At 41.8% G+C, this 24931-nt stretch overlaps 1 protein-coding gene across 4 annotated transcripts in view; it reads right to left on the bottom strand.

The window, feature by feature from the left end:
- Positions 1–24931, bottom strand: part of dnah1 (dynein, axonemal, heavy chain 1) — a 379457-nt gene that overhangs the window by 264507 nt on the left and 90019 nt on the right. For all 4 annotated transcript variants that reach the window (XM_072280693.1, XM_072280695.1, XM_072280697.1 and 1 more), the window contains 3 exons: positions 20689–20844; positions 19506–19704; positions 16834–17087 (listed from right to left, as the gene is read on the bottom strand). In XM_072280693.1, the coding sequence (XP_072136794.1) occupies positions 16834–17087; positions 19506–19704; positions 20689–20844 (609 nt within the window). The remainder of the gene's footprint in view (positions 1–16833; positions 17088–19505; positions 19705–20688; positions 20845–24931) is intronic.

Raw genomic sequence — 24931 nt, 5'->3', positions numbered from 1 at the left:
ATGAACCCATCAACACTACCTCACAACTGGTTTGTTCTCTCTTTGTACTACTTACTTAAGTTTTTACAGTGTATACATTTCTTATTGTCATTTATAGTTTAAAAAAAATTATTACGCATTGCAATGCACTGCTGCCACAAGAGAATAAATTTCATGACATAAGCCAGTGATAGTAAACCTTATTCTGATTCTGTTTCTGATTCAATACCACTGGGGAAGGGATGTGAAAGCAATGGTTGGTTCAAAAGTCTGATTGTGAAGAAGATAAATCATTAAAGTATTCTGACATTTACAGAAAATAATCAAAAGCACAAGGGATTCTGCAGAGCTGGAAATCCAAAGCAAAACAAACAGAACACAGAAGGAATTCAGCAGGTCAGACAGCGTCCATGGAAATGAACAAACAGTCGATGTTTAGAGCTGAGGCACTTCTTCAGGACTGTAATGGAATGGACCTTCTTCAAGGTCTAATGGAATTCTAGTTTATACTGTATATATATCAGTACTATGGCTGATTGGTAATATAACTCCTTTTTCCATATTCCTTTAGTAGATTTTAAAATAATCTAACAATTTCAGATTGAAAATTACCAATAGACCCAGTATCCAGTTATGTTTGCTGCAGAATTCTAAATGTGTTCCACCCTATGCGTTTTGAAATATTTCCTAATTTCACTCTTTACCCTTCAAAGGTCTGGCTAATTTTTAGAGTTTACCCCATAATCCCAACTTCCTGACACACAGTTTCTCTCTGTTTACCCTATTGGTTTTCTCAATGTCTTAAAGAATCATATCAATTTTCAGGGAATACCACTTCATGTATGTCATAAGGAAACCTGAGTGTACAGGAAGTAGGTTGGTTAATGATACACTTCTACAAAGGTTAATATTTCCCTCCAGAGTGTGGGCCCAGAAACACTCAAGATAGTTCGGTGTTCACAAAGCTCCACATTCCAACATCTTTTTCTTTGTACTTCATCTGCTATAACTTTGTACATAGCAGTTAAGCACACTAACCATAAACCATTGAATATTTAAAAAATATTACTGGCTGTTTACATGAAGCAATACCCATATGGGAAGCATAATATCATTTTCTTCTACAACCGTATTGCCAATGACAAAATTTTGAACTTAGTACTCTCAGACATATTCTATTTTCTATACCAAGATATTCGTCAGCAGAAACCATTTACTTTTACAACATGCAAGATCAATTTTGGATTTCAAACTTGAGCTTCAACTAGCTCCTAATGGTATAATAAACACTACGAACATCAACATTCACATAATCAAACTGGATTCGAAAGAAACCTTTTTACCTATTGAGTGGTTGGAAAACGGAACTAGCTACAACATGAAGTGGTTGAAGTCAATGGCATGAAAAAGAATGAAATAGAAGGAAAGAGATCAAAGGTATGAAATAGGTTGAGAGAGAGTTCATATAAAATATAAATAGCAATATAAACCTGTTAGATTGCTTTTTGGATCTGTATTATAAAATTATAAAACACAAAAAAATTGCAAACTATTTTTCTGGCAAATAAAAAAAACTTATGCAATGAAATTTCTTCAGGATTACAGAGACTGTAGTGTATTTAATATTTCAGTAATATTTGAGTATTATTGTAAATAGATACAGTCAAATTGCCACAGTGAACAATATGACCAATGGCAAAGTCCCACTGACAGTTCACAAAATTTCTTCTTTTACTTATTCTTTCAAATATGATTCTTCCACTAAGCTGTGTGTGTTTGGAACCTGTGATTTACATTCTGATGGTGTGTTTTGGGGGACGAATGAGTGATATGGCACTTAGCGGTCTCCGAGGGAATTTGATGAGGTTTGGAGTGGAATGTGCAGCCTGGAGACAGGCTGCAAGCCCATGGTCGGTTCCGTTGATTCTCTTTGATTGAGGTGTTCAGCAAGGTGGAAGTTGAAGAGGGCGAGAGTGGAAGGTAGGCAGGTGTTCGGCACTGCCTGCCTGCATTTGATCGGTCTTCCTCTCCCCATTGCTAGCTACTGTCAAAGGGAAGTGTAGGAGTCTTGGAATCCATATTGCCAGGATTGATCGGCAAGGCCGTGGACTCATTTTGGGGGTATTTTGAGGTTCATGTTGCATGTGTTCCTGGATTCTGGTTACTCTTTTTTTTTGCTGGTTTTAAGTGGTTTGATCAGGGAATCGATGTGGACTGCGGCACCTTGGCGAAGAAATGCTCCGCAGTCTGCATTGGCTAGTGGCACAATGTTGAACTGAACTAATCTGAATACCACTGGTTTAATGTTTGATATTCTATATGTTGTTCACTTGGCAGAATTTGTTCTTCTTTTCCCTTGCACGTTGACTCTTTGTTTCATGGCTGCCTGCAGGAGGACGAATCTCAGCATTGTATTTTGCATGCGTACTTTGATAATAAATGTACTTTGAATCTTGAATCTATTAATATATTGCTTGATTAAGCATTCTTTATTTGTTTACAGAATTCATTATGTATTACATGTAAGAAGTATGTGAATGACATACGTGATTACAGGTTTCCCCCACCATCTGAAGGTAGAGCATTCCTATGAAATGGTTCGTATGTCAGAATGTCGTAAAGTGAAGAAGCAATTACCGTTAATTTATATGGGAAAAATTTGTGAGCGTCTGCAGACCCAAAAAATACCTACCAAATCATGCCAATTAACACATAAAACCTAAAATAACAGTCACATATAGTAAAAGCAGGAATGATATGATAAATACACAGCCTATATAAAGTAGAAATACTTTTCTACAATCATTGCCGCACTGTCCACTGTAGCAAAAATCTCACGCAAGCGCTCTCGGCAGAAACACTCTCCAGTAACCTTTAAGCTATGAAGCTGCCAAATCATACCAAATAACACATAAAAATACACAGCCTATATAAAGTAGAAATAATGTGTAGTATCACTTACTGGAATCGTGAAGACAGCACCAAGCACACTGATGATGGTGCGTTAGGCTGAGTTGTCAGAGGTTGGGATGGTGCAGTGGTCCCTAACCTCCAGGCCATGGACCGATACCGATCCGCAAAGCATGCAGTAACCGGGACGCACCCAGCACATCTTTAAGAAAAAAGCCAAAATAAACAAGCTAATTAATTAGGTGCCACCCAGCAGGTAAATGTCGGCCCAGATCAGACTTATTTATTTCGGCTTTTTTTTTGTAAAGATGTGCTGGGTGCGTCCCAGCTACCGCTGCATTCTTCACAGCAATGTATCAGTCCACGGTCCGGAGGTTATGGTGGTGGGTCACTGGGGTGTCATCTCATTGTCGTCTGTTTGCATCAGGGCAGGCAGGTCATCTTCTTCTTCGGCCTGCCTTGATGCCGAAGGTCGAGGTTCGTCGTATGCTGTGGCTGATGTGGAAGGCTTGAAAAATGACAGTATGCTTGACTGCTTAGCCGCACACATTTTTCTATCATACAGTTCTTTGCAAGCACTCAAACCATCCTGCAAATATGCCCTAAGCCTATGTACCCTTTCAAAATTAAAGTCGTTCTTCTCTGCAATCATTGCAGCGAAAATCTCACGCAGTTGCTTCACGTTCAGTTCCTGGATGACTTCACTATCGGTCCATTCGCTACTGCGTTCAAATGCATAACAGATAACTGGATGATGAATGAATCCAACAGTATTTTTAAGCAAATTAAATAGCTGATTGAAAATGAGTGCATGGGTAGAAAAGCATACAGTTTGCTTAGAAGTTTATCTGCTCCAAACCAGATGAACTGAGCTTTGCTGATGTCTTGACATAATGCAGGAAAGTTTAGAATGGAAACCACTGGGGACTACAGGATGCTTTAAGTTTCATAAGCAGAATCAAAAGGAAAGGAAGTCTATTTTAGCTTATGTGGCTGAATTGAGTAAATTGTCTGAGCATTGTCAGTTCAGTGATTAGCTTAATGATGCACTGAGTGATCATTTAGTTTGAGGAATCTTACAAGAAACATTCATAAATGCTCCTGATTGAACCACAACTCACATTTAAAAGAGCAGTTGAAATTGCCGTATTAATGGAAACAGCAGCCAGAGATGCCATTGAGTTGCAGTCAGGAAAGGAAGTGAGCTTAGACAAAATTAACATCTAAACAGAAACATGCCTGGATGAACAAATTGTGTTACTATTGTGGCAGGGGCTCTCATACATTAGACCAATGTAGGTTTAAAAGCAAAACTTACAGAAAGTGCAACAAAGTAGGACACATGTGAAGAGCATGTTGGGTAGACAAAAATAAATGGACTGCACAGGGAAGTGAAAATGATAAAAAGTGAAATTGTAATTTTAAAAAGAGCACTAATCTGCATACTGTTGATTAAATATCTGAAAATGATGAGTGTGACACTGGACTGAGTAGTCTTAAGATTTACAATGTGAAAACTAACAAGGGACAAGAAATATGGCCTACACCAGAAGTGAACAACAAATTAACCGAAATAGAATTGGACACTGATTTGACTGTTTCATTCATTCCACAAAATGAGTTTGAATGGTATCTTAAAGACACTGAACTGAAGCCTGAAGATATCCGGCTAAGAACTTATACTGGAAAGAAGATGCCTCCAGTGGGAATGGCATTGGTACTGGTGAAGTACAAGAACCAACCAGTCACATTGGGCTTGTACGTGGCAAAAACAGGGGGGCCAAAATTGTGGAGCCGAAATCAGCTGAGAGAACAACAACTTGATTGGGGATCCATCCAGCATATGCATGCTACATCCCCTGTAATACAGTCAACTGAAAGCAAATTAAGAAAGCTACTAGATAATGCCATAGCAGTGTTAAAGGATGGCATTGGAAAACTCGAGTATACCAAGAATAAAATAGTGTTAACTGAAAATGCCACATCCAAGTTTTACAAAGCCTGTCTGATTCCTTATATCATAAAGTAGCCAGTGAGATCAATTGCATGGAAGCTGACGGTATTCTTTCCAAGGTTGAGTGGAGCCCATAGGCAATGCCAGTGGTCCTAGGAGCCAAGAGGAATGGGTCCATCAGTTTCTGTGGTAATTTTAAGATCACCATCAACCCAAAACTGAAAGTAGATCAATATCCTCTGCCCAGGATAGAAGATATCTTGCAAACCTTTCTAGAGGGAAACAATTCAGCAAAGTGGACTGAGATGAGTCCTACCTAAAGATGGAGATAGAAGAAGAGTCCAAAGAGTTTCTCATCATAAACACCCACAAAGGGCTTTATTGCTACAATAAGCTTAGTTTTGGAGTAGCCTCTGTACCTGCACTTTGGTAGAAAGTGCTCCAAGGCTATCCAGGCAATCAGTGCTACTTGGATGACATCATTGTTACCAGTGAGGATAACAAGGAACATCTCCAAAATCTCAAGACAGTGTTAAAAAGATTAGAGGAATATGGACTTAGAGCATGATGAGAAAAATATGAATACTTTAAGCCAAGCATCACTTACATTGGTCACACCATGAACGCACAAAGATTACATGAGTGTGCTGAGATAATTCAAGCAGTGGTGGATACCCGAAGGCAAAAGGACAGAACTGGACCACTCTCCTACACAGTAGAGGTTGCATCTAGTGTCATTTGGATTCGATATATTGATCAATTGAAGACAGTAGCGTCAATCGTTAGAGAAAAAAGGTATCCAGAGCTGTCAGAATAATTTCCTACAGTCCCAGAGTCAACTCCTACAACTACCATGGTGGAGGCCCCAGAACAAAGACCAATATACTTTTATCTGGTATGCTAACTGGGATGATTAAATACACACTTACAGTAACATTATCATTAATAGCCATAGCTCCTGAAAACCTCAAAATTTGGACAGAAGTGTGGGCCAATAACTTATGATACTTAATGGAGCACTAGTTCACCATCAAGATAATGCTCTATGCTGCACATGATGAGGAACATAAAGAAAATTACCAATAATCATTTCTACAGAGAATAAAGTCTGCCCATCCAAGGAAAAGATCTCATCAAGGTAGTCTAATCCCTCCATTGGCATATATATTATGCCCCATATTTATCATGCCTTTTTTCTTTTGCAGTGATTGATATCACAGATTGCTGCCAGAGAAAGTTATTTGATTCAAATGATATAAACACAAGAAATTAATAGGGAAAAAAGGCACACCATGTGGCAGGATCTTCCTGACAATATATGTCATACCAACTTTCCAAATTGTTACACCTCTCTGCAACCCCACTACAATCTGTCCATCATTCCATAACTTCAAACTCCCTCCAATCCCTGCAGTAATTTGATCTTCTATGAAAAGCAAAAGAAGAACAGAGAAAACTGCAGCAATAAATTGGAAAAAATACCGAGGAAAATACTTCAGCCAATCAAAACCATCCCATCGCTGAAAAATTGCACAGAAAAGTACCAAATGTTAATCTAGAAAGATGCTCATTTCTGCATGAAATAATTTTTTTTAGCAAATGAAGAATTAGTATAGTTCCCTCATGAAGCTACAAACAAGTCCATCAGCAACATATGCTAGAGACTACTCTCTAGGAAAATAAGATATGCATAATAATCAGTATATTTACATAAATTAGGCATGTTCCCTACTCAGTAATACTTAAATATTCCCTGAATAGACAAAGGCGACAACACTTCATTTATTTTATAAATTAGGTTAGTTCTACTCAACAAGTCACTTATTAAGCATGTTTAAATAAATGAGATGCTTCCAGCCAGAAGTCAATTCCTGTTGCTCTTTTTACAGCATTGTCAAGGTATTAATATTTGTCCTAGATGACAACATGACATATGATACTCCAATTAAGATCTAATAAGATGATGCTATGGCATCAAAATAGTGAATTTTGATTCACTGCGATTCCAGCCTTGAACTCCAGGCCGGGTCTTTATGTGCTGCCATTGCGACTCCCGTCTCCCCTTCCCCCACTAGCACTCTGCGACCCCATCTCCCTCAGATCCCACCGTCAGCTCCTGGGCCCTCAGAGGCTCCACCTTCCTCTCACCCCAACCCTCCCCTCTCCACTGACACCCCCAGCCTCCCCCCTCCCCCCTCTGATCCCAGCTGTCATCCGTGCCGGGTCTATACCATCCCCTCCGACCTTCAACTGTCTGAGGCAGAACGTTCTGTCCTCAGTAAGGGCCTCACCTTTGTCCCCCTTCGCCCACACCTCAGCGAGTTCCGCGTTTGCCATGACGCGGAACTGTTCTTCCGCCGTCTCCGTCTCCGAGCCTACTTCTTCAGCAAGGACTCTTCCACCCCCACCGATGACCCCTTCTCCCGTCTTCAACCCTCCTCCTCTTCATGGACAGCCCGCTCTGGTCTTCTGCCTGCTCTAGATCTCTTTATTGCTAACTGCCGACGGGACATCAACCGCACCTTGTTCCCATTCAACCTTACTCCTTCCGAACGCTCTGCTCTCCACTCCTTCCGCACTAATCCTAACCTTACTATTAAACCCTCTGATAAGGAGGGTGCTGCTGTAGTCTGGCGCACTGACCTCTACCTTGCCGAGGCACAGCGACAACTCGCAGATACCTCCTCTTATTTACCCCTCGATCGTGACCCCACTAAGGAGCACCAGGCCATTGTCTCCCACACCATCACCGACTTTATCCGCTCAGGGGATCTCCTATCCACTGCTACCAACCTTATAGTTCCCACACCTTACACTTCCTGTTTCTACCTCCTACCCAAGATCCACAAACCTGCCTGTCCTGGCAGACCTATTGTCTCAGCTTGCTCCTGCCCCACCAAACTTGTTTCTGCATACCTCGACATGGTTTTATCCCCCCTTGTTCAATCCCTTCCTACCTATGTTCGTGACACTCCTCACGCTCTTAAACTTTTCGATGATTTTAAGTTCCCTGGCCCCCACTGCTTTATTTTCACCATGGATGTCCAGTCCTTATATACTTCCATCCCCCATCAGGAAGATCTCAAAGCTCTCCACTTCTTTTTGGATTCCAGACCTAATCAGTTCCCCTCTACCACCACTCTTCTCCGTCTAGCGGAATTAGTCCTAACTCTTAATAATTTCTCCTTTGCTTCCTCCCACTTCCTCCAAACTAAAGGTGTAGCTATGGGCACCCACATGGGTCCAAGCTATGTCTGCCTTTTTGTTGGCTTTGTGGAACAATCTATGTTCCGAACCTATTCTGGTATCTGTCCCCCACTTTTCCTTCGCTACATCGACGACTGTATTGGTGCTGCTTCCTGCACGCAACTGAGCTCGTTGACTTTATTAACTTTGCCTCCAACTTTCACCCTGCCCTCAAATTTACCTGGTCCATTTCCAACACCTTCCTCCCCTTTCTAGATCTTTCTGTCTCTATCTCTGGAGACAGCTTATCTACTGATGTCTACTATAAGCCTACTGACTCTCACAGCTATCTGGACTATTCCTCTTCTCACCCTGTCTCTTGTAAAAATGCCATCCCCTTCTCGCAATTCCTCCATCTCCGCCGCATCTGCTCTCAGGATGAGGCTTTTCATTCCAGGACGAGGGAGATGTCCTCCTTCCTCCACCAGCAACTCTGCTCTCAAATGCATCTCCCCCATTTCACGCACATCTGCTCTCACTCCATCCTCCCGCCACCCCACTAGGAATAGGGTTCCCCCGGTCATCACCTACCACTCCACCAGCCTCTGGGTCCAACATATATTTCTCCGTAACTTCTGCCACCTCCAACGGGATCCCACGACTAAGCACATTTTCCCCTCCCCCCCCCACCGCTTTCCGCAGGGATCGCTCCCTACGCGACTCCCTTGTCAATTTGACCCCCCAATCCCTCCCCACCGATCTCCCTCCTGGCACTTATCCTTGTAAGCAGAACAAGTGCTACACATGCCCTTACACTTCCTCCCTTAGCACCATTCAGGGCCCCAGATAGTCCTTCCAGGTGAGGCGACACTTCACCTGTGAGTTGGCTGGGGTGATATACTGCGTCCGGTGCTCCTGATGTGGCCTTCTATATATTGGCGAGACCCGACGCAGACTGGGAGATCGTTTTGCTGAACACCTATGCTCTGTCCGCCAGAGAAAGCAGGATCTCCCAGTGGCCACACATTTTAATTCCACATTCCATTCCCATTCTGACAATGTCTATCCACGGCCTCCTCTACTGTAAAGATGAAGCCACACTCAGGTTGGAGGAACAACACCTTATATTCCGTCTGGGTAGCCTCCAACCTGATGGTATGAACATTGACTTCTCTAACTTCCGCTAATGCCCCACCTCCCCCTCATACCTCATCCATTATTTATATACACACATTCATTCTCTCACTCTCCTTTTTCTCCCTCTGTCCCTCTGACTATACCCCTTGTCCATCCTCTGGGTTCCCCCCCTCCCCCTTTTCCTTCTCCCTGGGTCTCCTGTCCCATGATCCTCTCATATCCCTTTTGCCAATCACCTGTCCAGCTCTTGGTTCCATCCCTCCCCCTCCTGTCTTCTCCTATCATTTTGGATCTCCCCCTCCCCCTCCCAATTTCAAATCTCTTACTAGCTCTTCCTTCAGTTAGTCCTGACGAAGAGTCTCGGCCTGAAACGTCGACTGTACCTCCTCCTAGAGATGCTGCCTGGTCTGCTGCGTTCACCAGCAACTTTGATGTGTGTTGCTTGAATTTCCAGCATCTGCAGAATTCCTCGTGTTTGCGAATTTTGATTTCTCTTATTAACACTGGAATCCTTCTCAGTTTTGCTTCTTGATTAAGACTAATCACTGTGTGATTCAATTGGAAAGTGAGAGTATGGTGTTGTAGGATGCTAAGAAAAGGCATGAGGAGTTGGGAGGCTACCAATGGAATGGAAAATCATAAAACCTCGATCAAGAAGAGAGAAAGAGAAAATATGGATAATTATAAGCCATTTTGTTGAATTACAAACAAGAGAAAATCTGCAGATGCTGGAAAATCGAGCAACACACACAAAATGCTGGAGGAACTCAGCAGGCCAGGCAGTATCTATGGAAAAAAGTACAGTCGATGTTTCAGGCTGGATCCCTTCGGCAGGACTTCTGTTTAATGCCTGTTGTTACCAAGATGTTGGACTATTTAATCCAGAAAAAAAGTCATTTCTAAATTACAATTACCAAAGGAAGATGAACATACTAGCATTCAAGGCAGTCCAAAAGATATTCCTTGTGCTAATTACTGAAATGAGAAGATTGATCAAATGTGAGCATATAAAGAATTTTTTTTGAGTTGAGAGAAATGAGGAACATTCTTAGTGAAACATCAGATTCTAATGGGGTAGGACAGGGTAGGTATTGTGATATTTCTCCCAGTAAGGGAGTCTTGAAGGAGGATACATGGTTACAAGATAAGAGGGACAGTCATTTAAAACTGATGTAAAAAGGAGTTTTCACAGAAGCTGACGAATGTTTAGAATTCTCTGCTCTATAGGGTTATTGAAGACAGAGGTCTTTAACAAAGAGGAAGGTACATTTTGAAAGATCAAAGAATTGTGGTCTATAGAGAATTGCCACATAAAATGGGTTGAAGACAGTGTAGATTAGCCATAATTATACTGAATGGCATGGCACAAATTGAGGGTCAGTGTGCCCTACCACTGCACTTAGCTTATTGGGTTTTTTTGTGTTCTCTCTCTCTCTCAGCCACTTTCAATATTTTTCTTTGAAATTAAATGAACATTCTATGTTAGTTCTACAAAAATGCAAGGCACTTCTATATATTTTTACTGATTAAGTATAACTTGTGATTGTGTGGTCCACGCTCTTCTCACTTGAATCCAGTATATTGCTCTCTGCACTGGTGTCATCTACGTATAAACTTCATGCTCCTAACATCACTGTCCTTATATCCCTATTACCACGTCCTTTTTGTTATTCAAAGAAACTTTTAAAACTAACTGGGCATTTTCCACTCTGCAAAAGGAACAATTCTTTCTGAAACACAAACAAAACAAGCCCAAACACACGAGTTAATCATTGATTCCTTGTTAGATCTTTCATAATATGGTTGTCCACATTAATAGATAAATAATTAACAGTTAAAGTAATAGTTAAATTAATAGTTAAAGGACTTTTCAAGGTGCTGATAAACTAAGAATCTTTCTCCATCAAAACAATTTATCTGTGAAAAACCACATCAAATCAAGCAATCTATGGATATAAATGGCTTTCTTACAGATCAAGAGGGAAGCAATAGATGAGTCAGTTATCACTAGCTTGATATTTGCAATAAACAAAGGCGTATTTGGAGGAAAACGTCAACAAATTGCAAGAGAACTGTGAATGGGGTGATTGCATCTAGAACTAGGATCGACATCCTCTGTTACAGTCAATAGTTAAAACCATAAGGCCATATGACCTACGTAAGATTGTTGGAGCACAGAGGCATATTTTTATCATGTACTTCTTTTGCAGTTATATTGTGTAATGTTAGACTAGTTGCCTTCACACTTTTGATAAATTGTAACAAGGTGTTCTGGCTTGTAATGCTCAGTGAATCTTGACTAGTTTTACCCCACCTAGATCAGTTCAGGGCCTCTCAAAGTTCAACCTTACGTCCTTGTTATGAGAGGTGGAAATACCTTTGGCTTGTTAGGGAAAGTGAGGCTGTGATAGACAGGAGCTACAGGGACGGAGTCACCCCAAGGCTACAGAAGACATATAAATGTTGTGACTGTTAGGACAGGGAAGGGGGAACGACAGACAGTGGAGAGCACCCCTGTAGCCGTCCCCCTCAACAATAAGTACTTCATTTTGAGTACTGTTGGGGGGAATAACCTACCTGGGGGAAGCAACAGCAGCCATGCCTCTGGCACTGAGCCTGGCCCTATGGCTCAGAATGGTAGGGAACTGAAGAGAATGGCAGCAGTTATAGGAGACTCTATAGTCAGGGGGACAATAGATGATTCTGTGGACACAAAAAGAAAACACGGATGGTAGTTTGCCTCCCAGGTGCCAGGGTCTGAGATGTTTCTGGATGTGTCCACAATATCCTGAAAAGGGAGGGTGAGCAGCCAGAAATTGTGGTACATATTGGTACCAAGAACATAAGAAGAAAAAGGGAAGAGGTCCTGAAAAAAGAATATAGTGAGTTAGGAAGGAAGCTGACAAGCAGTACTTCAAGGGTAATATTCCTGGGATTTCTGCCTGTGTCACGCGACAGTGAGGATTAGGAATAGAATGAGGTGGCAGATAAATATGTGGCTGAAGAATTGGAGCAGGGGTCAGGGATTCAGATTTCCGGATAATTGGGACCTCTTCTGGGGCAGGTGGGACCTGTACAAAAGGGATGGGTTGCACTTGAATCCGAGGGGGACCAATATTCTCGCGGGCAGATTTACTAGAGCTGTTGAGAGTGGTTTAAATTAATATGGTGGGGGGATGGGAACTAGGATGATAGAGCTGAGGATCAGCCAGCAGTTTTAACCTGAATGTAAGGAAGGACAAGCCAATGATTGGATACAAATAAAGACAGATCAAAGAGTTAAATTGCACCATTGAGGCAAAATTCAAAAGGACAAAGAATGCAGAACTGAAGGAGCTGTATGTAAATACACATAGCATTTAGAATAAGGTGGATGAACTCGTGGCACAATTAGAGATTGGTCGGTATGACATTGTGGGCATCACTGAGTTGCGGCTGAAAGAAAGCCATAATTGGGAGTTTAACATCAAAGGATATACTTTTTATCAAAAGGACAGGCAGGAAGGCATAGGCAGTGGTGTGGCTCTGTTAGTAAGAGAAATAATTACATCTTTAGAAAGAGGTGACATGAGGGTCAGAGAATGCGGAATCTGTGTGGGTGGAGTTAAGAAATTGCAAGGGTAAAAAACCATTTTGGGAATTATATACATCTCCAAATAGTAGCCAAAATGTGTGGTTGAGATTGCAAAGGGAGCTGGAAAAGGCATGTAATAAGGGTAAACACAAAATAATCTGCAGATGCTGTAAAAGATCAAAGCAACACTTTCAGTACGCTGGATGAACTCAGCAGGTCGGACAGCATCAGTCAGAAATGATGAGTCGTCGTTTCGGGCCGGAACCCTTCGTCGGGACTGAAGAATGAAAGATGGGGAAGGATTTGAAGAATGCTTGTAGCTTCAGTTGAAAGACAAAGGTGTCGGGGAGGGGAAGCATTGACATCATAGCCCTGAAAACAATGGGTGGTAGAAGAAGAAGGCAAAACCATGAGGGAGCTGGGGGAGGGGGTGGAGTGAAATAGGGATATGGGAAGGGAGGGGAAGGGAATTACCGGAAGTTGGAGAATTCTATGTTCATACCAAGGGGCTGGAGACTACCTAGACGGTATATGAGGTGTTGCTCCTCCAACCTGAGTTTAGCCTCATCATGGCAGTAGAGGAGGCCATGTATGGACATATCTGAATGGGAGTGGGAAGCAGAGTTGAAGTGGATGGCTACTGGGAGATCCTGTCTGTTGTGGTGGACGGAGGTGCTCAACGAAGCGGTCCCCCAATCTGCGTCGGGCTTCACCGATGTAGAGGAGGCCGCACCGGGAGCACCGGATGCACTAGGTGACCCCAACAGACTCACAAGTGAAGTGTTGTCTCACCTGGAGGGACTGTTTGGGGCCCTGAATGGTTGCAAGAGATGAGGTGTAGGGACAGGTGTAGCACTTACACTTACAGGGATAAGTGCCGGGTGGGAGATCGGTGGGGATGGACGTGTGGACCAGGGAGTTGTGGAGGGACCGATCCCTGCGGAAAGCAGAGAGGGGTGGAGAGGGAAAGATGTGCTTAGTGGTGGGGTCCCGTTGAAGGTGGCAGGAGTTGCGGAGGATAATTTGCTGGATCCGGAGGCTGGTGGGGTGGTAGGTAAGGACAAGGGGAACTCTGCCCCTGTTGTGGTGGCGGGAGGATGGGGTGAGAGCCAAAGTGCGGGAAATGGAGGAGATGCGGGTGAGGGCATCATTGATGACGGCAGAAACCACGATCCTTAGAGAAAGAGGACATTTGAGATGTCTTGGAATGGAAAGCCTCATCCTTGGAGCAGATGCGGTGGAGACGGACGAACTGGGAATAGGGAATGGCATTTTTGCATGTGGCGGGGTGGGAAGAGGTATAGTCGAGAATAAGAGTAATGACACAATTGTAATGGGGGACTTCAATACTGGGAATATCAGGTTGATGTCAGATCGCAAGAGAGGGAATTTGTTGAGGCCTACGAGATGGCTTTTTAGAGCAGCTTGTGTTTGAGCCTACTCAGAGAAAGACTATCTTGGATTGTGTGTTGTGTAATAACCCAGATCTTATTAGGGAGCTGAATATAAAGGAACCTTTAGGAAGAAGTGATTATAATATGATTTGATCCATACTGCAGTTTGAGAGGGAGAAGCATACGTATCTGTATCACAATGGAATAAAGGGAAGTACAGAGGCATGAGAGAGGAACTTGCCCGGGTGGGTTGGAGGAGGATACTGGTGAGGATGATGGCAGAAGTTTCTGGAAATAGTCCACAAGGTGTAGGATAGATATGTCTCACAGAAGAAGTAGTTCTCAAATGGCAGGGGTAGGTAACCATGGCTGACAAGAGAAGTTAGGGACTGCATAAAAGCCAAGGAAAGGGCATATCAGGTAGCAAGCGTGAGTGGAAGTGATCAGGAAGTTTTTAAATCCAACAAAAGGCAACTAAGAAAGCTATAAGAAGGGAAAAGATGGAATGTGAGGGCAAACTAACCAATAATATAAAGCAGGATACCAAAGGTTTTTTTCAGTTACATAATGAGTAAAAAGGAGGTGAAAGTTGATATTGGACCACTGGAAGATGATGCTGATGAGATAGTACTGGGGGACAAATAAATGGCAGATGAACTTAATGAATACTTTGCATCAGTCTTTACTGTGGAAGACACTAGCTGTGTGCCAGAGGTCCGCCAGTGTCAGGGAGTAGGAGTGTGTGCCACTGCTATAACAAAGGTCTTGAAGTGGATAAGTCACCTGGAGAAAATGGACTACATCCCAGATTCCTGAGAGATGTTGCTGAAGAGATAATGGATGCATTGGTCATGATCTTTCAAGAATCATTTGATTCTGGTATGATCCTGGAGGTCTGGAAGATTGCAAATGTCACTCCACTCTTTAAGAAGGGAAGAAGGCAAAAGAAAGGAATTTATAGGCCAGTTAGCTTAAACTCGGTGGTTGGGAAAATATCGCAGTCTATTATTAAGGATGAGGTTTTGAGGTACTTGGAGACTAATGATAAAATAAGTCAAAGTCAGCATGGTTTCTGTAAAGGGAAATATTGCCTGATAAATCTGTTAGAATTCTTTGAGGAGATAACAAGCAGGTGGACAAAGGAGAGACAGTGGATGTTATTTACTTGGATTTTCAGAAGGTGTTTGATAAGATGCCATACATGGGGCTGCTTAACAAGATAAAATCTTATGGCATTACAGGAAAGATACTGGCAAGGATAGACAAATGACTGACAGGCAGGAGGCAGCGAGTGGGAATGAAAGGGGCCTTTTCTGGTTGGCTGCCAGTGACTAATGGTGTTCCTCAGGGGTCAGTATTGGGACCGCTGCTTTTCACGTTGTTTGTCTGTGATTTAGATAATGGAATTGATGGCTTTGTGGCAACGTTTGCGGATGATACGAGGATAGTTTGAGTGGTAAGTGGTACTGAGGAAGCAATGCGATTGCAGCAGGACTTAAGACAAATGTGAAGACTGGGCAAACACTGGCAGGTGGAATACAGAGTTGGGAAATGTATGATAATGCATTTTGGTAAAAGGAACAATAGTGCGGACTATTATCTAAATGAGGAGAAGGTTCAAACATCAGGGTGCAGAGAGACTTAGGAGTCCTCGTGCAAGACTCCCAGGAGGTTCATTTACAGGTTGAGTTTGTGGTGAAGGAGGCAAATGCAATGTTGGCATTTAGTTCAAGGGGAATAGAATATAAAAGCAAGGAGATAATGCTGAGCCTTTATAAGACACTAGTCAGATCGCACTTAGAGTATTGTCAACAGTTTTGGGCTCCATATCTCAGAAAGGATGTGTTGTCATTCGAGAGAATCCAGAGAAAATTCACGAGGATGATTCCAGAAATGAAGGGGTTAACATATGAGGCGTGTTTGGCAGCTTTGGGCCTGTACTCATTGGAATTTAGAAGAATGCATGGGGATCTCATTGAAACCTACTGAAAGTGGAAAGGACTAGATAGGCTGGACGTGGAGAGGATGTTTCCTGTGGTGAGGGTATCCAGAGCTAGAGAGCACGACCTCAAAATTGAGGGTTGACCTTTCAGAACAGAGGTAAGGAGAAATTTTTTTAGCCAGAGAGTAGTAAATTTGTGGAATGTTCTACCACTGACTGTGGCGGAGGCCAAGTCCGTGCATATATTTAAGGCAGAAATTGATCATTTCCTGATCGGTCAGGGCATCAAAAGATATGGCGAGAAGACAGGTGTACAAGGTTGAGTGGATTCCGGAAGCAGCCATGATGGAATGGCAGAGAAGACTCGATGGGCTAAATGGTCTAATTCTGCTATGTCTTATGGGTAACGCCAGCCAACAGGGGCTCTGTTGAAGATGCATAGACCAATCCCCTGTACAGTGGATACAATGGATTACAGAAACATTAATGAGCTCCAACCATACTGTCGACTTTGGATTATGGAGATAGGAGATCATCAATGGCCTATGATCCACCGGGTGCTCAGGGCTCGAGACAAATGTCAGTTCAGGTTGAAATGGTATGAAGAACTTCCTCCAGTCATTATGCAAGGCAATGGATAAACACAGGCACAGGACTAGTCCCTCGAGAACATCACTTGCATCATTCTTCCAAGCTTCACTAGGCACAAGTACTTTACAGCAGTTTTACAGTTTAAATCCAAGTTTTGAAGACGTACCTGTTCAATGGCATATTCTTTTCCAGCAACTTCTGCTACCTTGGCAATGGCCTCTATGTGGTCTTGAAGATTCATGTCTAAACATCGTGCAAATGTCAGATTAGCTTTTGGCTTGATGGGAGTTTGGATCTGCTCTGATAGCAGTTCCCAGTGTCTGTTTCGCATGCCTGGAGTTCGCAGTGCTTGAATCAGGGGGATATACGGCTTAAATTCCTCAATCATTGATCGGATTTTTACTGCAACCTCTGAAAGTCCTGTAATCCATAAATAAAAAGGAATAATTAGCAAATTTCAGAAATTTGCCAAAAAGGAACAAATCTTTCACTACCTTTGGTCCATAGTATCCGAGTTATAGTATGCTTAGAATAAAAGCAAAATGAGTTTCCATTTAACCTCTTTGGTGTTATGGAAATTAATCTTCAAAATATCCAATATTCTCATTTGTTTTTATACACGAGAGTTCATTAATACTGATGCACATTCAGTCAGTCATTTACATTCACTAATGAACATTACATAGAAGACGACACGGGAGTTAGAAATAGATTATTTATCCTGATATTGTCGGTGTTTCCACTCCCTAATTCCACTCTCCCACCTCAACCATTCACTGCACCTGTCTGTTCATTTTTGTTTCATGCATTGGTTTGCTTTCTTTATAAAACCACTAAAGATACTTTTCTCATCCAAATATGATAACGAGCTCAATTTTTTGACTAAATACATTTCTCTTCAGACTATTATTAGAATTTCTAAAACCAAGAGCTAGTTTTAAACTTGTTAAAATTTATATATACAAATTGCAACATTTCACACATAATACAACATAGTTTTTTCATAGTATTATGTAACTAGCAGATGAGAGGTGAATCTTTCTGATCCATGATGCTGAAGCAAGTGACATTATCTGGTAACAAATGTACAGATGCATAGACACTCATCACTTGTGGCTGTCCCATTCCTTGCTCATTTGAAACAATGTATAACATAGCTTTACAAAAGAAAATGGCAATTGTATGCCCCCAATTTGGCCATAATCTTTTAACTCCTACACCTAAGGATATAACTGCACACCAACTCAATTCCAGCCTTGATTCTTAGCCTTCAACTTCTCACCCTCTGTTCTGAAACCTTGCCCTTGCTAAACTTTGCAGCAGAATGCACATTATTGCATAACTGCTCAGCATATTGATTTGGTGAGACTGCACCTAGAGTATTATGTGCAATTTTGGTTAATTCCAATTAACCTAGAGAGGTTACAAAAAGGATTCACAAGGATGTTGTCAGAAATGGAGTACTTGAGTTATGAGGAAAGACTGGATAGGCAGAGACCGTTTTCCTTGTAGTGAAGAAGTCCAAGTGGTTTATAAAATCATAAGAAGCATTGATAAGGTGAGGGGCCACAACCTTTTAACCAAGGTAGGGGGATTCCAAAATTAGACAGCATTGGTGAGTCCAAAATCAGAGAACAGAGAGACAAGAAATATTTAAAGGGAAGCTGAGGGGCATGATTTTTCTCAGAGTGGGTGGTATGAGGGAATTGCCAGTGAAAACAGTAGAGGTAGTTATAATTACTATTTCATAGACATTTGGACAAGTTCATGAACAGGTAAGGTTTAGAGAGATATCAACCAAATACAGACAAATAGAACTAGCTTAGGAAGGCACTGTGGTTGGCATGGATGAGTTGAGCTAAATGGTTCTTTCCTTGATTGTGTGACGAAAAACTAAGTTATCAGAAGATTGATACTGATGAGAGAGATAAGGGAGGCAATGGAGAAGCTTTCAAAATGTTAATAAGAGAGGAGAGAGATAACGGAAAAGAAACACAATTAAGAGTATTGACAGACCGGTTGCTTTGAACCTGAACTGTTTTAAGTTTGATGGACAGGCAATACCCCAGCAGGGGGATAAAAAGAACAGGTTCGCTAAGGCACGACAGACACCACGAGATAATGAGACCCTGGAAAAGCGGTGTGCCCCCACAAGTTGGTGGGAGTTTGGAGGTCTGATCGTGGGAACCGACCATAGATGCACAGGGTGAAAAGGTACGATTGGCAGGAACCTGGCGTGTGTGTCCGCTCTTGCCTGGGTGCCAGGTTCACCGCGGAAGAATGGTCGTATCTGGAATGGAGGGGTCACAGTTGGTGACCACAGAAGACGTAAAAGGGTTGGCCCAAAAGCTAACTGCGAAGAACAAAGGTCTGTTTGAATCAGAATTTGCATATCTCCCTCTCTCTCTCTCTCTAATGGCACAACAGCGATTACTGTGAACTGTACTAAGCTGAACTGAACTCTGCATCACTTGAGACTGATCATTTTACCCCTAGACTGCGATAGAGCTTGTTTGATTCCTATTACCCTAGTTCTGTGTACACGTGTGTTTTATCATTGCTAACCTGTTGCATTTATATCCTTACGATTAGAGTACTGTGTCACTTATGTCTTTAATACAACTTTCTTAGTTCCAGTAATCCAGACTCCAACTAAGTGGTCCATTTCTGCTGGTTTGGCAACCCAGTTACAGGGTACATAACAATTGTATAATTCTATGATTGCAACAACAGAAATACTAACATTGAATAATAATGTATTTCCTAGAAAAAAAGATTAAACACCTTTGAAATGATTAGAATAGGCATTTTGGGATGAAAACCAAAACAACTATTTACCTGGAATGTCCTTGAAGTACTTGGTGCACCGATGCACTGTCTTGTAGGCATCAATTACATTCCGTTCTACTTGTTCTGCGTCAATGGTATTCAATGGATCACTCATCCAACTGTCATACCAACGTAACCAGTCAGATGTAGTTGTCCATAGATCCCTATACGGTTGGAATTCCTTGGACATTTTGTAAAGCCTGTCATACTGATATAGTAACAATGGTTAACACATGACTCTAGAAGCCAATGCCCGTTATATATTTCCTCCACAACGAACAAGATATTTATCTGCATTCATGGACCATTATTTATGAATGAACGTGGGATGGTCAATTTCAGCAGGAGGACTGACTGTACTCAATTAAATATTAAGACTGGTCAACCTTCCTGCTGACACTGACCACCCAGGCTCATTCATTAATACTAGCATATGAGTAAGACTTGCACAAGTTGCTACTTGGGAAGATCTGGGTCTGTACTATGTCTGTGGAGGTGGACAGCAGAGAAATATGGGACATGAATAACCACACTTTCCTCAGATTTGTTCTGACATTCACTAAGATCAAATCTACCTAGTTGCCTTGGCTCCATGTTACTTAATAATCTGTCTCCTAAAATCTTATCAGTCACAGATTCAAAAATTATTTCCTGAACTTACCAAGAGAAAGGGTCCTGATATGTCAGACTGAAAATTTACAGCAATGTCCCCAATATCCTGTCCACCTCAGCCCTGCTACTCTATCTCTCCCCCAGGAAGCCCGTGCAAATTACTCCTTATTGCTGAAAAAGTCCTCTCACGCCAGTGCCAGAGTTGTCACAGCAGAGAAGTCTCTCAGCATGGACGTATATAGAGAGTTCTTAGTTGAAACAAAAGGACAACCAGCAGCAAAAACAGCATGGTGGAAGTTGCATCATTGTATTAAGACATCAAAGCACCATTTTGGAACTTCCACATGGATATGTGGTAATTCCCAACAGATATTGGCACTACCATTAAAGATTTTCCCTAGCATTTTTTGTAAATTTACTCTACTCCCTGCACTATGTTTATCGCTAAACTGTCATCAGCAAAGATCACTCCTGTGGTATCTGTATGAGAATATACAGTGAATAACTGAAGGCACAGAATAGATTACCGTTAGGTTTATACTCATTATTCCTGCCCCTGTATTTAGTTGAATATACTAACATTGGTCACTGGCATCTCGAAGAGGCGTTCTCGACTGTTGTAGAGCTGTGCTTGGTTCTGTGATTCCATTAACTGTTTGTGGATCCGTCTGACTTCATTGGCGGTTTCATGTGCACGGCTCATGTCAGTATAAGCAGAAAATCCAGCTACAACAATCTGTAATATAGAAGTTACAGATAGGAGTTAGCTACCCATGGAAACTCTGTGTCAGTGGTACAAATGCCATTAGTGTTTGTGTGTAGGAATATCTATGAAATTTGATGCTCATATTGCTTAGTTACAAGTCTAATTTGCGTTAAAAGTTAGAAAAATTCAGAATTTTATAGAGAAACTTGAGAATTAAAACTTTAGACATAGTAGACGGGAGCTAATTCAAACTAACAGGTGAAATGGTGATGCCTGAAAGTGTGAGGAATCATGCCACAGAGGGTTGGATAATCATAGATATATAATGGGTTCAATGTTGGACAGCAGATGAGGCCCTCTGTTGGTCAGGGTTGGCCGTGGATATTGCATCCGAGCTGTCTATGTGATATGCAAGCCAGTCAACAAGCCAGGGTAGTACGATGTGAGTTTGTAGAATGCCTACGAGATGGCTTTTTGGAGCAGTTTGTTGTTGAGCTACTAGGGGATCAGCTATCCTGGATTGGGTGTTATGTAATGAACCAGAGGTGCTTAGGGAGCTTAAGGTAAAAGAACCCTTATGAGGCAGTGATCACAACATGATAGAGTTCAACTTGAAATTTGATAGGGAGAAAGTGAAGTCTGACATAGCAGTATTTCAGGTGGAGCAAAAGAAACTACAATGGTATAAGAGAGGAGCTGGCCAAAGCAAATTGGAAGGAGATGCTCGCAGGGATGACAGCAGAGCAGCAATGGTGTGTGTTTCTGAGAAAAATGAGGAAAGTACAGGATACACACATAAAAGTTGCTGGTGAACGCAGCAGGCCAGGCAGCATCTCTAGGAAGAGGTGCAGTTGACGTTTCAGGCCGAGACCCTTCGTCAGGACTAACCTTCTTTGTGTGTTGCTTGAATTTCCAGCATCTGCAGAATTCCTGTTGTTAAAGTACAGGATAGATGTATTCCAAAAACAAAGCAATACTTAGGCTGATAAGGGAAGTCAAAGCTAATGTGCACGCAAAAGAGAGTGCATACAAGAAAGCAAAATTTAGTGGGAAGACAGAGGATTGGGAAGCTTTTAAAAACCTACAGAGAGCAACTAAAAGAGCAATTAGGAGGGAAAAGATGGAAATTTGAAAGTAAACTAGTACAATATCAAAGTGAATAGTAAAAGCTTTTTCAAGTATGTAAAAAATAAAGATGAGAGTGGATATAGGACTGCGAGAAAATGACGCTGAAGAAATAATAATGGGGGACAAGGAGATGGCAGATGAACTAAATGAGATTTTTGCATCAGCCTTCATTGTGGAAGGCACCAGCAGTGTGCCAGATGTTGAATGGGTTTGAGGGAAGAGAACTGAGTGCAGTTACTATTACAAGGGAGAAGGTGCTCAAAAAGCTGAAAGACCTAAGGGTACATAAGTTACCCAGACCAGATGAACTGCATCCTAGGGTTCTAAAAGAGGTAGTGGAGGTAGAGGTAGATTGTGGAGGCATTAGTAATGATCTTTCAAAAATCATTGGTGTTTGGTATGGTTCCAGAGGACTGGAAAATTGCAAATGTCACTCCACTATTTAAGAAAGGAGGAAGGTAGCAGAAAGGAAATTATAGATCAGTTAGCCTTACCTCAGTGGTTGGGAAGATGTTGGAGTCAATTGTTAAGGATGAGGTTATGGAATACTTGGAGACACAGGACAAGATCATACAAAGTCAGCATGATTTCATTAAGGAAAGATCTTGCCTGACGAACCTGTTGGAATTCTTTGAGGAGATTACAAGTAGGATAGATAAAGGGGATGCAGTGGATGTAGTATATTTGGACTTTGAGAAAGCCTTTGACAAGGTGCTACACCAAGTTAAGAGGCCACGGTATTACAGGAAAGTTACTGGCATGGTTAGAGCTTTGGCTGATTGGTAGGGGGCAGTGAGTGGGAATAAAAGGATCCTTTTCTGGTTGGCTGCGAGTGACTAGTGATGTTCTTCAGGGATCGGTGTTACGACCGCTTCTTTTTATGCTGCATATAATAAATTAGATGATGGAATAGATGGGTTTGTTGCCAATTTTGCAGATGATACAAGATTGGTGGAGGGGCAGGTAGTGTTGAGGAAACAGGTAGGCTGCAGAAGGACTAAGACAGATTAGGAGAATAGGCAAGAAAGTGGCAAAAGAAATACAATGTTGGAAAACGCATGATCATGCATTTTAGTAGAAGAAATAAGTGTGCAGACTATTTTCTAAATGGGGAGAAAATCCAAAAAATCTGAGATGCAAAGGGACTTGGGAGTCTTTGTACAGAACACCCTAAAGGTTAATTTGCATGTAGAGTCAGTGGTGAGGAAGGCAAATGCAATGTTAGCATTCATTTCAAGAGGTCTAGATTACAAGAGCAGGGATGTGATACTGAGGCATTATAAAGCACTGGTGAGGTCTCACCTTGAGTACTGTGAATAGTTCTGGGCTGGCATTGGAGAGGGTTCAGAGGGTTGATTCCAGGAATGAAAGGATTATCATACGAGGAACGTTTGACAGCTCTGTGTCAGTACTGCTGAAACTTAGAAGGATGAGGGGGTACCTCATTGAAACCTTTCGAATGTTGAAAGGCCTAGATAGAGTAGATATGGAAAGAATGTTTCCCATGGTGGAGGAGTCTAGGACAAGAGGGCACAGCCTCAGAATAGAGTGACGTCCATTTAAAACGGAGATGCAGAGAAATTTCTTTAGCCAGAGTGTGGTGAATCTGTGGAATTTATTACCACATGCAGCTGTGGAGGCCAGGTCTTTGGGTGTATTTAAGCCAGAACTTAATAGGTTCTTGATTGGACACAGCATCAAAGGTCACAGGGAGAAGGCCGGGGAGGGGGGCCGAAGAGGGAAGAAAAAAGGATCAGCCATGACTGAATGGTGGAGCAGACTAGATAGGCCAAATGGCCTAACTCTGCTCCTATGTCTTATGACATGGAGAGTAAGCTGTTGCCCATGCAATAGACTCCCTCTCTCCACACAGCTGATAAATCCAAAGGAACGGCAGAGACTGATACAGTTTGACACCAACAATGTAGCAGGAATTGCCAGTCAGCATCGAACTTAACATAGTTGGAATCTTAGGCAGTCCAGATTTTTCTTCGGGGTTTACTCCTAAAGCCTTCCCCATGAGTGAGTATAACTCCTGGATGAGCTGCCAGCCACAGCTGATGAGTTGCATCTGCCCAAAGCAATTGGTTTTAAGGCACCAGTAACCCAGTTTTGCCCCTTCTCCTGCCAGTAGAAACCATTCAGCCGGGCTTAGTTGCTTAGGCACATGTGAGGGCCTGGAGCTAGATCTGGTAGACAGAGGCTATTTGCAATGCATGATTTTAGGAGCATTTAATAGGTAGTGGGAGCTTATCCCGACTAACATCCCCAGTATGACAACCTTAAGGAGACCAGATGAGAGCACGGAATAATCAAGCAGGGGATTTGGATAGACAGGTAGACAGGTGACATTAAAGAGGGAAATACATAAACTTTGTGTTGAAGAAGTTCAGCTGAGGATCATTTCGGACTCTTAAATCTTTTCCTCCAAACTTTATCATCAACATTTCATAAACCCTGTTATCTTAAATATGCCAAAATCCTTTCACTGCATCACAGGAAATCAAGGTCTAAATCCTGAAATTTCCAAGCTTAACTTAATACAACTTAAAATCTGCTTCATTGACCACATTTAGAAATATCCATTGTTTGGCATTGTCAGTTAAATCTTCAGTGAAGTACCTAGGGAAATTTCCTAATATTAAATGTATGTTGTTGCGATTGTAATTATAGCAATTTTCTTTGAACAGATAAAAATGAGGAGGATACCAGAATTTTATATGCTCGTTCTAAAATGGAAAGAAGTTTTAAAAATTCTAAAAAGTTCTCAAAACCCTTGGTAACTCTACCATCTGAAAAAAAGACTCATCAAATCTTTTATAAGCAGGTTTTACGAAGAATATTTGAAGGAAAATCACAAAACATTCCCTCAAATACACAAGACATGGGATCTTTTATCAAAACAAAGAAAAGTTAGAAATTAAACATGTTTTAAGTTACAGAGTCGCATTCTCTTTTATTTTAGATTTCTAATAGCTGCTGTGTTTTA

This window comes from Mobula birostris, chromosome 16 (assembly GCF_030028105.1).
Source record: "Mobula birostris isolate sMobBir1 chromosome 16, sMobBir1.hap1, whole genome shotgun sequence".
Classification (NCBI taxonomy): domain Eukaryota; kingdom Metazoa; phylum Chordata; class Chondrichthyes; order Myliobatiformes; family Myliobatidae; genus Mobula; species Mobula birostris.
Note: the sequence above shows the minus strand (reverse complement) of the source record. Positions and strands in the feature narration are given on the sequence as shown.